The sequence below is a fragment of the Canis lupus genome, chromosome 5, assembly GCF_011100685.1.
Source record: "Canis lupus familiaris isolate Mischka breed German Shepherd chromosome 5, alternate assembly UU_Cfam_GSD_1.0, whole genome shotgun sequence".
NCBI lineage: Eukaryota > Metazoa > Chordata > Mammalia > Carnivora > Canidae > Canis > Canis lupus.
In genome coordinates, this window is record NC_049226.1 from 65190958 (window position 1) to 65207047 (window position 16090).

The window sequence follows — 16090 nt, forward strand, 5'->3', positions numbered from 1 at the left end:
GGCCACCCACTTGGGAGCATGGGAGTTCCCTTTATACCTGGCCGACACGATGGCAAACCAGATAAGCCATGAGAAACTGCTGAAACACGTGATTAACTATGATGGAGGCATGACGTGAACGTGACACAGAGCACTGTCTACCCAGGAAGCCCGGCAGCACATTGGTCCCCCAGCCTGGGGGCAGAGGCCCAAGTGCATCCGTGAGCCAGATGGAGCTCAGCAGGTCACAGAGGCAGGGGAGAAGCCCCCAGCCTGGGAGCAGCAGCATGGGCTCCGCGGGGTTTGCACGCCAGCACTTACGGACTGTTTTAAAGCAATCTGAAGGCAGAAAGGCCCTGGGTCTGCTGCCTGCAGACACTGTGGGGTGCTCTGAGGCCTTGCTGCTACTCTGCGAGCTCCATCCCCCAAGCAGGGGCTGCAGTAGCAGGGCAGCCCGCATGGCCCTCCCCATGGTGGACCCTACAGCACTGAGTGCCCAACACCTTTGGGGGGGCGGCAGGGTTGGGGGCAGAGCCCCTGTGCTAGATGCACCAAGGGTATCTCACTGGGGCCTCCCAGGGGCCACATGGGCATCGTGGTGGAGGTGGGGGCCCAGGCCCAAGGAATCATCACCACCAGCACAAGACGGCTGTTTATCAAAATACTTTATTTTAGGAGACCCCTCAAAAAAAGACCCTCCACATTAGACAGATGCCCAACAACACCCTCAGCCTTTTTTTTTTTTTGGTCTTTTCTGTATTTTTTTTTCCTTTTTAAATCAACTAAAACAATCTGATGCTTAAAATAAAAGACAGGAAATATTTCCCAATCGGACTTCAGTCAAGAATATATATCTATTTTTTTTTTGACCCTGGGGTAGGGCAGGGGTGGGGAGGCGGCTGCTCAGGAGCATGTGGCACTCCCGGCCGGGAAGGAGCACGTGCGGAGGACAGGACTCGGGGCAGGCTGGCTGGCAGAGGGTAGGAAAGAGCACGGGCAGGCGGAACTGGACGCCTGGGACCCATCATTTACATAAAACAGGTGCCGTGTCCTGGCTCCTGCCGCCGGCCTGCCTGCCTGCCTGTCTGTCTGGCGGGACTTCTGCTCTGGGATGGGGCTGCTTCAGTCTGGTCTGGTCAGGAGAAGACCAGGATTCAGCATCATCTTCATCACATGTGGCTTCTTTTCCAGCTGAGAAACTTTTTTTTTCTTTTTTAATTTTTAAAAAGAATCACAGCCAAAATGAGACATTAACTTCAAAATCCAAGACGGCTGTGCTCACGCTAGTTATAAAAACACAAGAGTCTCTCACTGTGGCAGGGGCCGAGCCCACGGGGCCCCTACACTTTCCCGGGGATCTTGGCCCGCTTGCGCGCAATGGCGTCCTCCACGGCTTTGAGCTGCTTCAGGAGCTCCTCCCGCCGAGACAGCGTGCTGGCCTTCCCTGATTTGGTGCCGGTGGAGACGGTGCCGGCGGTGCCGGCATCAGGGGCTTTGCCAGGAACACTTGTGACCTTACTGGAGCTCTTGGACTGGGGTGACAACTGGCGCTTCCTGCAGTGGGGGGAGGGGGGCCGTCAGAGGGTCTGTTGGAGCCTCCCATTGGGTAAGGACCCAGGGCCCTGGTGCTTGGTGGTCTGGCCTGGCCGCAGGGAGGTGTGCTTTCCTCCCACCTCAGTGGTGGAGAGTGAAGAGTGAAGGGGGCCTCGCTGACCCACCCCTCCTGCTTCTGGTGCTTCTCTGTGGCCTCCCCCTGCGGTGGGGAGAAACCCCATGCTGCTGACTCAGGAGGAGCCCTAAGGGCCGGGGCGTGTGGGGGGCTATACCCATCTGGACCATGCCCTCGAGCAGTGGGATGGCAAGGGCGGGCCTCACAGCTGACCTCCTGTGACAAAGAAGTCTGCCCTGTTTCCAAGGCTGACTGGGAAGGCAGTAGAAGCTGGGAGCTCTAGAAAGCGTCATGCCTAGGCCCCTCATTCTGGGACCTGCTCCAGGGCAGGGAAGCTATGGGTGGCCCACCCTGAGGCAATGGCACCCATGTGGTCTGCCCAGGGGAAGGTGGTGGTGGTGGTGGGGGGGGGCGGGGCGGTGGTGCACTCACCGGTCCGGTGGGGCCACAGGCACCTTAGAATTCTGGCCTCTCTGCCGCTCTGGTTTTGGGGAGCCAAGTCTCCCACCTGACTTCCGGTCCCGAGAACCTGGATGACACAGGATGAGGTAAGAACACAGGCCCCACCCACAGCGGGCTGGTGTGCACGGACAGGGTTGGGGCGGCCTGGCCGGGTGCCCAAGACACCATCCCGGTGTCACGGTGGCTCAGTACCACCTGCTTGCTCTCACAGGAAGAGGCAGAAGGCAGAGCCAGTCAGAAACAAGGGACAGGGTAGTGCTGGTCACGTCAGAGAGTGAAAAGCCCAAGAGCCCACAGAGGCCGAGGTGAGGGCAGGCCACCAAGCTGCCACTTATCAAACACTAAGACACTCATCGTTCATGCCTTTGAACTGAGAACAAACAGGCGGAACAAAGAAGTGAAACCAGGAAGTCGGGGTAGTTCACACCGCTGTCCAGTGAGCATGGGGGCCCGTGTGAGGGCGATGGGGGTGTCAGTGCCTAGGTGGGCATATCAGGGACCTGGGCTCGCTGGCACAGGCCAGGGGTGCCCCCTCCTGCTCCTGTCAGGCCTCTCTGCCCCCTTTTAGGGAGGAATGATGGCTGTGTGCTAGCGATTGACACCACCTGGCAAATGACTGGAGTTGGACTTTTGGTGTAGCCACGCTGAGCCCCTTGCTGCCCTCTGCATGCCCCCCAAGTCCACGCACCCTGTGCTATCACAGAGAGGAGGATGAACCACCTTCTGGCAGCCAGACAGTGGAAATATTAAAAAAACAATGACAGTCTTAACTTTTGTTCATTTGAAATGTGGTTATTTTTATAAAAAAAGTTACTTGTGTTAAAATACAGTAACTTTGTTACTATTATTCTCACATCAATAATTCTAACACCTTACCCCAGTAACTACACAAGTGGAAGTGCCCCAGGGCCCAGAGCTCTCCAGAGCCTGTGGGGTCCCAGCCCCTCCACCCTCCTGGTCCTGTGACCGCTGGAGACTCACCTCGGTCTGGGGATAAGTTAGCTCGCTTGGCCGGAGGGCTTTGCCGGTCTTTGTCTGATGGTTCATAGCGCTTCCTGCTCCCTTTATCAGCCGCCTGGAACCGAGGTGGGAGCACAGTGAGGATGGCGGGCTGAGCTGTTGGCCAAGGTGGTGACAGTCTCTGTCCCCCCACCCCCACCCTGGTCCTCCTCTGGGTGTTCTTGGAGCCCCATGGGAAGCAAGTCCCGGGCTTTCGGGCCTTCATTCTCTGCAGCAAAAGTGCCTGCAGAGACACTGTTCCCTGAGGCCATCAGCCCCATTTGAGACCCCAGGGGACGTCAGCTCACATAAGCCAGGTCACATGAAAGGCACCCTAGGAGAGCACCCACCACCCTGGGATGTTCTCATCTCGTAGAACATGCTATTGGGCTTGGTCACCTGACACCCATGGATCATATATTGGGGCAGCAGCACAAGCAGGTTGCTGACCAGCCTCAATCCCAGGAGTAAACTGGCCCCAGAGACCAGGGTGGCCCCAAGGAGCTGGGCTGCTAGAAGTGGCAGCAGCAGTGGCCACGGCCTCACCTTGTTCAACAGTGTCAGCTTGATCTCCTTATGGGCGACGAATGTGCCCTGCTGGGGCTGCCCTGGAGGTGCCTGCTGGGGGGCTGTGGGCTGCTGGGCTTTGCTGCCAGTGGAAGGCTTTGAGGACTTGGGGAGCTGTGCAGACGGGTCCCTTTTCCGTTTGTCCTCTTTAACCCCATCTTCTTTCTTCGACTTTCCTGCCAACAATAAATGCTAAGTCATAGTCGCCATCCTGGCACAGTGGTTTCCTGTGGGCCACTGGTGGAGGGACGTGCCATCAGTAGGCAACGAGTCTGTGGGACAGAGCTGGGAGGTCCCTGTGCTTTCTGTTTAAACAAGTGAGGCTGTGTGCACACCCTCTTTCCACGAAGGGCCTGCCCGCCTCTGCAGCCACAATGCCCAGGACATGAGGAGCCCCCTGTACCTTTCTCCTTCTTGGTCTGGGCTGGGGTGGGGGACCGCGAACTTGCTGAGGACACGGGGCTGGCCAGGTCTGCGTACATGTCGTCTGAGTCCACGCTGTGCACTGAGCTACTACTCGACGTGGCGCTGGACACCGAGGAGACGCTGCTCACGCTCAGGGACCTGGACACACACAAGCACATCTGCACCCACATGGCCCTGACTGGGAGATGGCGGGGGGCCAGTGTTCACAGGAGCTGGAGTGGGTGTCCACGTCCACCTTCCCGTCTCCAGTTCTGAGGAGCATGTACCACCAAACTGGAGATTTCAGGGGGTCCTCTGGGTGGTTTAAAGGTGCCCAAGGGTGAGGGGATGCCCCGTCGTGGAGTTGAGGGCCCTTGCACAAATGAGCAGCTGCCCTGTGTGCTGGGCAGGGTGTATATGATGCATCAGGCTGGTGACAACAGAGCTGGGTGCCCAGGTAATGAGGCCTGAGAAAGGGGAGGGTTTTGCCCTGCAATTGCACCAGATACCAGTGCAGAGGCCGCCCAGGCCCAGCACGTGGCTCTGGAAAGCACAGAGCCGGCAGCCAGCTCTTGCTGTGAGGACATGCCACACGGCAGGCCACTGAGTCCTGTCACTCTCAGAAAACACTCAAAGGATCAGGGGAGAAAGGAAGGGCCAGTTTTGTGTGAAGGTGGGTCTTTAAACCTCTTTTAGGAAGATCTGGGCAAATGTATAAACCACCTACTGCTGAGAAATCAACAAGAATGATGAATACAGGAATCTAAGGATGGATCTGACACCGATTTCTTTTCAAACAGCTCAAAAGCAGAATTCTTTCCTACTTATTCTCACGTTTTGCTACGGCCATCTGCCAGGCTCTCCAGCATGAGGCCTGTGGGGCACCTGTGCATGCTTGTGGCTGCCTGTGTGAGCCAGTCCCCGCTATGCCCGTGGTGGGTGCCTGGGCTGAGGGAGGAGGTTGTCAGGGTTTGGGGGACCAAGGCTGAGGAGGTGTTGACAATGACCTGGATCTGGAGCTAGAGCCGCTGTAGCTGCTGCCGCTGCCGCTGCCACTGACGGTCCGCCTGCAACACAGAGGAGCCCTGCCAGTGCCGCTGTTGCGGCGCCCCCCAGAACCCAACTCCCAAGTATACAGGGCTCTGCTTGCTTGTAAGGGCTATTTTTCCTCAAGAGAAAGATGCCAACCCTCTCCCTGGCATTAAGGGGGGCCAGTGTTCTGCACAACCACATCTGCTTGTGCTCAGGAGGAAGCTAAGGCTCAGGTACGTGATGTGACTGGATAGCCATAAGGGGACAAGGACCAAACGCCAGTCCCCCCCAACCCCACCCCAATGCCTGTTCTCTCACCTCCTGGGGGGGCTCCTAGCTTGTCGCTCCCTCCTCCTGGCTTCCCGAGGGTCTCCTGGCTTGGCAGGCTCAGGGGCTGGAGCAGTGGTTTTGGGAACCTGTGCTGGGGCTGGAGGCGGGACTGGCTTCTTCACTGACTTCTCTCTGTGACGGGAAATAGAGAGAGGTCACACCTGGCCCCACAGATGGAGGACAGGTCCATATGAAGAGCCCTTGAGAACCACCTGCTTTCCTGACCCTGGCTGCTTCAACCCAGCCCTGTGGGGAAGGATGGACCTCCCAGGGCACCAGAGCTGTTCATGTCGGGGACCCACACTGCATTATACAGAATGGCCCCAAAAGCTTTTCTGTGTTGTCAGTGGGAGGAGGATACCCTGCCGATCATTCCAGCAGCACTGAACACTCATGGTTCAGGGGGAATTATCGTGAAACAAAGTCTTGGGCAAAAGCAAGCTGCACAGCACAGTGTCGGGTGAGTTAAGATCTGTGCAGATGGAGACGCATGCACAAGCTTGCCTCCTGTGCAGTCTAGATGTGGGGTGGCCTCACATGTTTGCTAAGCCCACCAAATGGCACAATTTAGATGAACATGATACCCCTGACATAAGTTACAACACAATACTGTTCACTTTTGAAGAGTGAGTGACTCCGGATTCCCTATGTGCTCACGAGGCCTGTTGGCAGACTCCATTCAGGATGAAAATCTGCCATGTGGAGCATTTTAGCACTGGCCACCCACTGAGTGCCCAGCTATCAGCTGCTAAGTGAGCAATAAATGCAAGGACAAGTGACAGAGCAGGGCCCGTCTGCTCACATGTGCCCTGCCCTCGCCATGCAAGCAGAAGGGTCAACTCCACTTCTGGTTGCCTTTCTGTGCTCTGCGGTGCTCTGGAAGGAAGCCCACTGTCATTCTGGGGTAGTGTGGGCAAGGTACGGCTGCAACCCGAGATACGGCATGTCAGGTGTTGTGATGTCTGTCTGGGAAGTTCCAGATGTTTCTAATACATGACACATCTGTTGACAAGGATCAATGTGACCCATTCCAGGAGTAGCAAATGTGAACGAGACCAGTCTAGGGGAGCCACCCCTTTCCACACATCCCAGACACAGTCCTAGAAGTGCACCAGGAACCATCTCCCTCCTGCTTGCTGGAGAAGAACTGTGGTGCTTGCTCCTGGCAGGTGAAGTGGTCTAACCCCAAGAAGCATGGCCATCACCATGGTGCACCAGGTGCAGGCATACCAATGTGCATGTGGGCCCAATGTCCAAATGGCATGAAGTGAGAGGTGGCCCCTGGATCCTGGTCCCCTGACCTCTCTGTCCATCTTCCAAGGGGTCTTCCTGGGGTTTCTTTACAGATGCAACAGGAGAGAGACAGAACAGGAGAGCCTGCCCCATGGGGCACTTACCCTGCTTTCCCGGGAGGCGGAACAGGCTCCCCCTTTGTTCTCACAGGTCTGTGTGGGGAAGGCGTTGGAGACGGGGAAGGGGATGAGGAGAAGGAGCGGGACCTAGGGAGGAAACGGGAGCATGAAAGGGGAATGCCATGGTACATGGGTCCACACCCAAGCACACCAGGGACACAGCCCACAGTACTGCAAACCTCTACTTAGCTGCCTCATATACGTAAAATGGCTTCCAGGCAGTTCTTGGTCCCTTCCTAAGATACTGAGGGGAAAGAGTAACCAGGCGGATGGATCCTGCACAAGGCCACATGCTCTGCATTGCTGTGAAGCCCAGCAAGTACACAGTGGCACAAGTAGGACAGAGGCCAAGTGAGGGAGCACAGCACCAAGGCCCAGGTGGCAGGAAGGTGGGGGGTGGTGATCTGAGACCCGCCAGGCCCGGGAAGTGTTTGTGCTCAAGTAAATGGTGATGGGCTCTGGTTTCAGGTGTCAGCAGCACAGACAGAGCTCCAAGGCAGGGATGCGGACCAGGAAACTATGGAGGCCACCCCGGTCAGGCTGATGACCTATCACAGGATCCAGCATAACATCCCACAGGAGGCAAGCCTCCAAAAGGCTCCTGGGTTGTTGGTTTAACTGTCGTGTACAACTCAACATTTTCAGCCAAGCAACAGACCAAAGAAATAAGGTAGGGCATGGAGGAAATGTGCGCTTCATCAGGGTGGGGCTGCCTGCCACAGGAGACAGGAAGGGACACCTCAGCTAAGTGCCCTCCTCCTTGCTGTCTTCGTGGCTGATGCCCATGTGTGGCCACCACACTGTCAGACCACCATCACCGGCCACGCAGGCCCACCCAGGAGCTGGTGGGGTGTGGGCTGGGGAGAGGTCTGCTGGGAGCAGACATTTTGAGCATGTCCTGGGCAGGGGGCAGCAGGGGTATAGAGGCGACCTGAGAGGGCAGGTCAAGTGGCCAAGAACCTGTCTCAGCTGACTCTGAGAAAATGGCTAAGACGACTCTGTCGTGGTGTGAGACTGTCTTAAAACTTATGAGGGAAATGCTCTGGAACACAGGGAGGGTCCTGAGTGTGGTTTCTTCAGAGCTGGGTGACCAAGATGCCTCCCAAGAAGGGCAGCCAGGTCCCCGCCCATCTCTCAGTGCCGTCTGGGCACCTGTAGTGGAGGCAGCGCCCTGTCCCCCTGGCACCATTATCATTTCCAAAATTTCTAAATTTCTCAGTGTGGCCTCAGGCTTCTTCCCCACAGCTTACTGGCCTTGTTTCCTAAACGAAGCCACACAGATCCTATGGCCACCGATGTTCTGATGGAGAGCCTTTCCATCTTCCACCTTACCTCCTACAGGCAGCATTCCCTGACTGCCCCATGCCTCGTAGCCTTCATCTGTATCCCTGGCCACAAGGTTGTGAGACTCCAGCACCCATGGCTGACCCTCTAGAACCCCTGAGAAAAAGGGTCGCATTTCTTTCTCACTGCTATTGGTGTGTACAAGATTCAACAATTACAGGAGGTCCCACATAATTGACTCCAATTGTTTTACACCCTCCCACTAAGAATGTGACCTTGACCATCAGATTCAGAAGCTCCAATGACCTCTTAATGCTGTTCTAATCGTCTCTAGAACTGTCTTCAAGGAAGAAAATCTGCCAGGAAGGGGCACCACCGTGGGACGGATCGATTTATTCCAAGAACATTCATCTGGTGACACGCTTCCCGAAGAAGTGTGCATGTCTGTGTGCGGGTGCAGTCCTGCTTAAGGACTGCAACCATGAAGTCTTTGGTCCAATCCTCGTCCTGGCCTTCCAGGGGAGCTGCACTGCCCTCTCTGTGTGTATGGAGACAATGCAGCTGCAGGGGTGCAGTGTGGAGCAGAAGCGCACTACATGGTTTTGGGGTACAGTGGAGGCGGCCCCCACACGGGCCATCCTCCACTCTCTACCTTCCTCTGGCCTTGGACCTCTGCTCTGCTAACTCAACCCCAAATGGGGTGAAGGGAAAGGAAAGGGAGCCAGGGGTCTCCCTGTCTCAGCACCTCCTGCAGGTGGGACATGTGGGTGCAGGGGAATAGCAGGAACAGAGGCCCTGAACAGTCCTGTCTGTTATGTGATTCAACGACTTTGTTCTACATGAACGGTAACGAAGAATTCTCTAAAACTTCAGAGTTTGTGTATTCTCAGTGGGAAAAGTACACATATTATTTGATCTTTCTAGAAACGTCTAATAGAACTTTCTGTGAAGAGGGAAAGGTCTACTATCTGAACACTCCAAGGTAGGGCTCATGCACATTTTAAAATTTTAACTGTATTAGAATGTGAATTACCACATGTGCTAGTGGCCCAGGGGACAGCGCAGGTACACAGGATGTGGCCGGACAGTGGCCTTATTCCTGATTTTGGCACACCCACAGACAGGCCTGTGTAAATGCTTCTGAGCCGCCCCCTGACATGTGCTCTGGGCACCCCGAGCCCCCAGTTCCTGCAGTCTGATATCTGGTAACTCACCATATATTCTTCCTTAGAAGTGACCATGAAAATGCACAGCTTAGACTGTTCTGAGAACAGCTGAGTACCTAGAAGGACACTGTCAGGCAGAGACATGCTGTTCTGCAGCCAACTGTAGGCTACCTGGGCTGCACAGAGGCACCCACACTCACCGCACCTGTCAGCCCTGAGCGTACCTGGACCGGCTGCCTGAGAATGAGCTGTGTCTGGAAGACCGGCTGGAGTAGGAGCTGTAGGAGGAGGAGCGGGAACGGGAGCGGGATGACCCCGAGCCAGAGTAAGATGATGACCGTGACGATGACCTAGAGTTTCCAAGAACAAAAGTGGGAGAGGGGCCAGCCTTCTTCTACCTCTAGCCTGCCCACTGGTGCCGACCTGCTTATCCTCAGGTGCAGACCCAGAGGACAGGGCTACACACTTGCTAAGCCACCATCACCCCACCCCCTGCCAATGCCTACTCCCCACCACCAATGTCCCCCTGGTACCGGCCTTGCAGCCACCCGCCTACCCCCACCTGCCCTTTGGACACCTCTGTGGGCAGGCTGCAGTCCACTCCCTTCTGGTGGAAATAATGTTTAGAAACCAAGATGTGGGTATGGCTATACTCATTACTGCTGGGGGACAGCTCCCAGGCAGGCCCTGGGTGGACAGAGCCAGGACAGGTGAGCCCACCAGTATAGACACGTGTATTTCTCTACCTGCCCATCTGTGTACGTAATGAAAGCCCTGGATTGACACTGACCTCCCCAGTCCCTGCCCAGCACAGTGGGCCCCTATCAGCCTCCTGCCACCCACCATCTCCCTGCCTGTTTGTTCAGACCTGGTGTATGCTCTGCAGCCTGAACTGACAGGTCAAGAACAGGGCTGACTCTATGATAAGGCTTATGCCATGCTTCTGGCCTTTTGCCTCATGGGGTCTCTCCCAGAGTGAATAGGAGAGCTTATTCCCTTGATGCTCCCTTGCCAGGTCTGTGCTCCATCCTGGATTGCCAACATGCTGGCTGATCTCAACTGTTTATTTTGGGGGTGTGAAGCCTTACTGAGGTTCTAAGCATCAGTTCTGTTTGCTGATGATGATCTAACACCTCAGTTAATAAATCTCTGCTGGACAAACAGATGCCCCTTGAATCCTACTGACTGCCCTCACCAGGACGGTGCAGCCCTCCGGTGGTGTTTATGAACCAGCCATTATGACTAGCTGGCCTCCTTACCTGGAGGAATTGGAGGCAGAAGCCGAAGAGGCTGATGTTTTCCGACGCCTTCGTGCCCGGCTAGGAGAGACGGACACCCCAAGTTTCTTCTTGGGAGACTTGGACCGGCGCCAAGGGTCCTTCCACTCATCTGCTCGCTTCACCTGTGGCCCTGCAGCGGCAGCCTCCTTCTTTGGTGGCTCAGTTTGACGGCTAAAATCACAAAGGTTATTAGCAACTTTGGGGCCACCTTCTATGACGGCAGTGCTGTTTGGTGAAGGAAACCGAGAGGCAGGATCGTGGCATAAACGCCTTCTTCAGGGGAAGCCTGACAAGTAAAGGGTCATCTACAGAGGCAGCAGAACTCACTCCACACATGGTCTCCATGCACACGCATCCTTCCTGGAGGGACATCCGTCTCTCTCCTTCAGGGTAACTGAACATGCCGGTACTTACTTTTATGGGTGTGATGACTTACTGAATTCCCCACCATACTGCAAACTCTGGGAAGGATGGGGTGGCCTTGTCCAACAGGCTCTTTCCAGAGCTGACACACAGTAAGTGCACAACAAATACTTAGTTTAAGGGTAATGAAGTTTTTATTGCCAACAGCTCTATGGTCATCTTCGACAAAGTGGGAAAGAACATCCAATGGGAAAAAAAAGTCTCTTCAACAAATGGTTTTGGGAAAATTGGACAGCCACATGTAGGAGAATGAAACGGACCATTTCCTTACACCATACACAAAAATAAACTCGAAATGGATGAAAGACCTAAATGTGAAGCAGGAGTCCATCAAAATCCTAGTGGGGAAAAAAAAAATCCCAGAGGAGAACACAGGCAGCAACTTCTTGCTAGACACACCTCCGAAGGCAAGGGAAACAAAGGCAAAAATGAACTACTAGGACTTCATCAAGATAAAAAGCTTCTGCACAACCAATAATCGACAAAACCAAAAGACAACTTACAGAATGGGAGATGATATTTGCAAATGTCTTATCAGATAGACGGCTAATATCCAAAGTCTATGAAGAACTTATCAAACTCAGCACCGAATAAACAAAAAAAAAATCCAATCAAGAAATGGGCAGAAGACAAGAACAGACATTTCTCCAAAGATAACATACACATGGACAACAAGCATATGAAAAAATGCTCCATATTACTCGGCATCAGGGAAACACAAATCAAAACCACGATGATATATCACTTCACACCAGTCAGAATGGCTAAAATTAACAAGTCAGAAAGCAACAGATGTTGGTGAGGATGCAGACAAAGGAGAACCCTCTTACACTGCTGGTAGGAATGCAAGCTGGTGCAGCCACTGTGGAAACCAATATGAAGGTTCCTCAGAAAGTTAAAAATAGAGCTACCTTACAGCCCAGTAATTGCACTGCTAGGGATTTACCCCAAAGATGTAGATGTAGTGATCCTAAGGGGCACCTGCACCCCAATGTTTATAGCAGCAGTGTCCACAATAGCCTAGATGTCCTGTGACAGATGAATGGATAAAGAAGATGTGGTCTATATATACAATGGAATATTACTCAGCCATCAGAAAAAATGAACTCTTGCCATTTGCAACTATGTGGAAATAAGTCAGAGAAAGACAAATACCGTATGATGTCACTCATCTAGAATTTAAAAAAAAAGTATTTATTTATATTAGAGAGGGAGAGTATGCGTGCACAAGCCAGGGGAGAGGCAGAGAGAGAGGGAGAAACAGACTCCCCTGCTCAGCAGGGAGCCTGATGCAGGGCTTGATCCCAGGACCCTGGGACGATGATCTGAGCCAAAGGCAGATGCTTAACTGATGGAGCCACCCAGGCACCCCTCATGTGGAATTTAAGAAATAAAACAGATGAACATAAGGGGGGGGGGGAGGAGAGAGGGAAGCAAACCATAAGAGACTCTTAGAACAAACTGAGGGTTGATGGAGGAGAGGTACATGGGGGATTGGATAGATGGGGGATGGGCACAAAGGAGGGCACCTGTTAGGGTGAGCACTGGGTGTTCTACAGAAGTGATGAATCACTGAATTCTACTCCTGAAACCAGTATTGCACTGTATATTAACTAACTAGAATTTAAATAAAAATTGAAAACTAAGAGTACTTTTGTTTTTATGTGCATGCGAAATCTGGTGAATCATTAAACCCAAGCCTTCAACAGTTCCTTTATTCTCTGAAGTTTGAAGAGACTGGTTTAATTCACCCAGAAAATACTGTGATCAAAGCCCCAGAGAGTGAGGAGATGGTGGCCCAGAGACTGTCAGAGGTGCTTCTACATGACAGGCATTAATGCAAGCATCAGGAATGAGGGCTAGTGGACCAGTGGGAGGGACTTACCAGGCTCGAGGAACAACTTCCCCCAAATCCCCATGGGGCTGCATCAGTGGTAACTACAGGTGGGCAGAATGATCACCTGGAAGTGAGCCAAGGCTGACATGGGAAAGGCACACTCTATGGTGGCCAGCAGACCACCAGCAGAACCCAGGAGCCCTCCTTAAAGGGGTAGGGAGGCAGCCAGACAGCTTAGTCCTGAAAGGGAGAGCACATCCACTTTTCCAGGACCTTAGGATGGAGACCATGGGAGCAGGGAGCTCAGCAGCCCTTGGGAGGAGACCCAGCAACAGTTACGGCGCCCAGTGCCCATAGATGCACCTCACAAACTAAAACCTTCTCACACTTAAAAAGGAGCCAAAGTGTAGGATCCTAGACAACTAGCAGTAGTTTAATAAAGAGGTATCTGCTGGTCCCATGATATGTATTTTTTATTTTATTTTTTGAAGATTTTATTCATTTATTCATGACAGACACAGAGAAAGAGAGAGGCAGAGACACAGGCAGAGGGAGAAGCAGGCTCCATGCAGGGAGCCCGACGCGGGACTTGATCCCAGGTCTCCAGGATCACACTCCGGACCAAAGGCAACACTAAACCGCTGGGCCACCAGGACTGCCCTATATGTATTTTTAAAAATCAAACAGTTAAAAAGTTCATTTAAAAGTTTTAGGGATCCCTGGGTGGCGCAGCGGTTTAGCACCTGCCTTTGGCCCAGGGCGTGATCCTGGAGACCCGGGATCGAATCCCACGTCAGGCTCCCGGTGCATGGAGCCTGCTTCTCCCTCTGCCTGTGTCTCTGCCTCTCTCTCTCTCTCTCTCTATGACTCATAAATAAATAAAAATTTAAAAAAAAAATAAAAAAATAAAAGTTTTAGAAAACAGAGAAAATAAAAACAAGGAAATAAAAATCCCATTATCTCGTTCTGCAGACACAGCCAACATTTGGCACCACTGCATTTCCTTTGCACCTGTATTCTCTTTGTCTCGATCAACAGTCACACACACACCCACTGCAGACACAATTGCAACCTGTCCAGTGGCTGCACCTCTTCTGTGGCGTCCGCCCCTGCAGATCTGCTCTTCCTAGACCACGTGATAATCTACCCCCTATGCTACAGCATCTCAACATTTCTACACTATTAGCCATTTCTAACTTTAAAGGAAACCACAACATTAAAATCACTCTTTACATAGACATCTTTAGGGACAGTGTTTTCTAAGGGCAAACCCTTAAGAAGTGGAATCAGCAGGTCCAAGGAAACGAACCCTTTTTGCAGGTTCTTGGTAAGCTGTTGAGTATTCTCCCCAAAGAAAAACCCACCTGTGCTCTCTCGGCAGCCTCAGGGTGCCCACTTTGACTCACTGTTGACAATCCTGGGTTCTTGTGTCACCAGGGAAGCCACCAAGTCAAGCCCCAACCATGGCAATGGCACACATAGAAGAGGCTTCACAGCCTCTGGTGGTGGCTGTGGCTGGCGGGCTGCCCTGAGCTCTGGCACTCCCTATCAGTTGTGGCCACATTTCTAGGAAGCTTTTTATGTATGGAGGAATGCTGTACTGTCCTGTGTCTGTTCCCAGCCATGTGTTTTTCACTGGTGGTAGTGGCAGAGCCAACTGTTTCCCTCTCTTGCTGGCTTATAGGTCCTTCTGCACCCAGCCATATTCACTTCGGTTTTTCTTCTAGGTGATCCAGAGTTTCCTTCCTTTTTGTAAAACTTCACTCTTTGGTGTGCCAGGGATTTGTGGTTTCAGTGAGTGCTATGTCCCATAGAGCATGAAGGGACAGTTCCCACGACACTGACTGGCCAGCTCCTCTCTGAGGGGCTGTCCCTGCCCTGCAGGGGGTCTCACTCTGTGGGGGCTGCTCTCTCAGGACCTACCTGCTACTCCCCTTCCAGGATCATCCCTGCAGGAGGACTCACAATACAGTCAGAATTCTCAAACTTCTTGCTGTGTCCTGTGCTTGCTCCCCTTGCAAAACCTGCCCACCCTGCCCACTAGGCTTTCGGTGGGAATGGTTATTTACTCATGTCTTCCTTCATGGGTGTAGCAAAGGAAAATCATTTTCTTCCTAAGAGGCCCTGCCTTTCCAGGGTAGATTTTTAGTTGCTGTGGATTCCCTACCACCAGCATCTTGGCTGCCATGAGGCTTCACTGTGGCCATCTACTTATATTCCATCATAATACATAAAAACTGTCACCTGTTGACATTTGCAGAACTAGCGAGTTCCAAGTCTGTTTCTTGTGAAGAATCCCACATCAGAAGTAACCAACATTTAAAAGTATCCTAAGGACACAGTAACTTGAAGTATAAAATCCCTGTTACATTGGCCCTAAACCCTAAGAATGACTGCCATCCAAGCTCCTAAGCGTGTCCTCCTGGAAAAATAATCCCAGGAGGTGAAACCTGTTTGTCAACTCCAGCCTGTCCCAGGCCATCCTGGAGCTGTCACCTTCCTAGATTCTGCATTGCTCTCATCCTAAAAATGCAACAGGAGAAGAGCTCAACCACCAGGTTTTCATTGGTCATCAGAAGTGCCTAGCTCCACTGGTCTGCAGTTCCTCTAACAGGGCCACAGAGTAGATGGACAGACTCCTGATGCAGCCATGACTGTACTACAGGGGGAGAAAGGCCAAAATGTCATCCCCATCACAGCACAGAAAAATCCACCGAGGCCGAGAGGAGGGGCCAAAGCAGGCTGCTCAGAGTCAGCATTTCCTCTGCAGGGAAGGAGGGGTGACAGTCTGGGCTTCACTCTGAGCTGCCCTTTCACCAGTGCCAGCACAGGGTTGGAGGGGTCATGAGTGCCCTGAACCCTGCCACCATGCCCCATGCCACCAGCCAGCATCACTGTCCCTCTGAAGGGCTGCTACCAGGCCTGGGAGTGACCCCATGATCCCATGGAACAGACTCCCCAAAGTGTGGCAAATGGGGTCCCTGATTTTAATTAATCTGTAGAGAGGCAACCATTTTTTGTTTTTAATTTTAAAATTTTAAAAGATTTTATTATTATTTTTTAAGGTTTTATTTATTTTTTCATGAGAAACACAGAAGAGAGAGAGAGAGGCAGAGACACAGGAGGAGGGAGAACCAGGCTCCATGTCGGGAGCCCGACGCGGGACTTGATCCCAGGACTCCAGGATCGCGCCCTGGGCCAAAGACAGGCGCCAAACCTCTGAGCCACTCAGGGATCCCCTAAAG

The 16090-nt window shown here is 52.9% G+C and overlaps 1 protein-coding gene across 3 annotated transcripts in view; it reads right to left on the reverse strand.

The window, feature by feature from the left end:
* Nucleotides 1-712: 712 nt before the first annotated feature.
* ZC3H18 (zinc finger CCCH-type containing 18) overlaps nt 713-16090 on the reverse strand; it is a 65754-nt gene continuing 50376 nt past the window's right edge. For all 3 annotated transcript variants that reach the window (XM_038538070.1, XM_038538069.1, XM_038538071.1), the window contains 10 exons: nt 10565-10756; nt 9530-9655; nt 6841-6942; nt 5432-5575; nt 5089-5148; nt 4080-4240; nt 3656-3852; nt 3092-3185; nt 2081-2177; nt 713-1533 (listed from right to left, as the gene is read on the reverse strand). In XM_038538070.1, the coding sequence (XP_038393998.1) occupies nt 1320-1533; nt 2081-2177; nt 3092-3185; nt 3656-3852; nt 4080-4240; nt 5089-5148; nt 5432-5575; nt 6841-6942; nt 9530-9655; nt 10565-10756 (1387 nt within the window). In that variant the 3' untranslated portion in view covers nt 713-1319. The remainder of the gene's footprint in view (nt 1534-2080; nt 2178-3091; nt 3186-3655; nt 3853-4079; nt 4241-5088; nt 5149-5431; nt 5576-6840; nt 6943-9529; nt 9656-10564; nt 10757-16090) is intronic.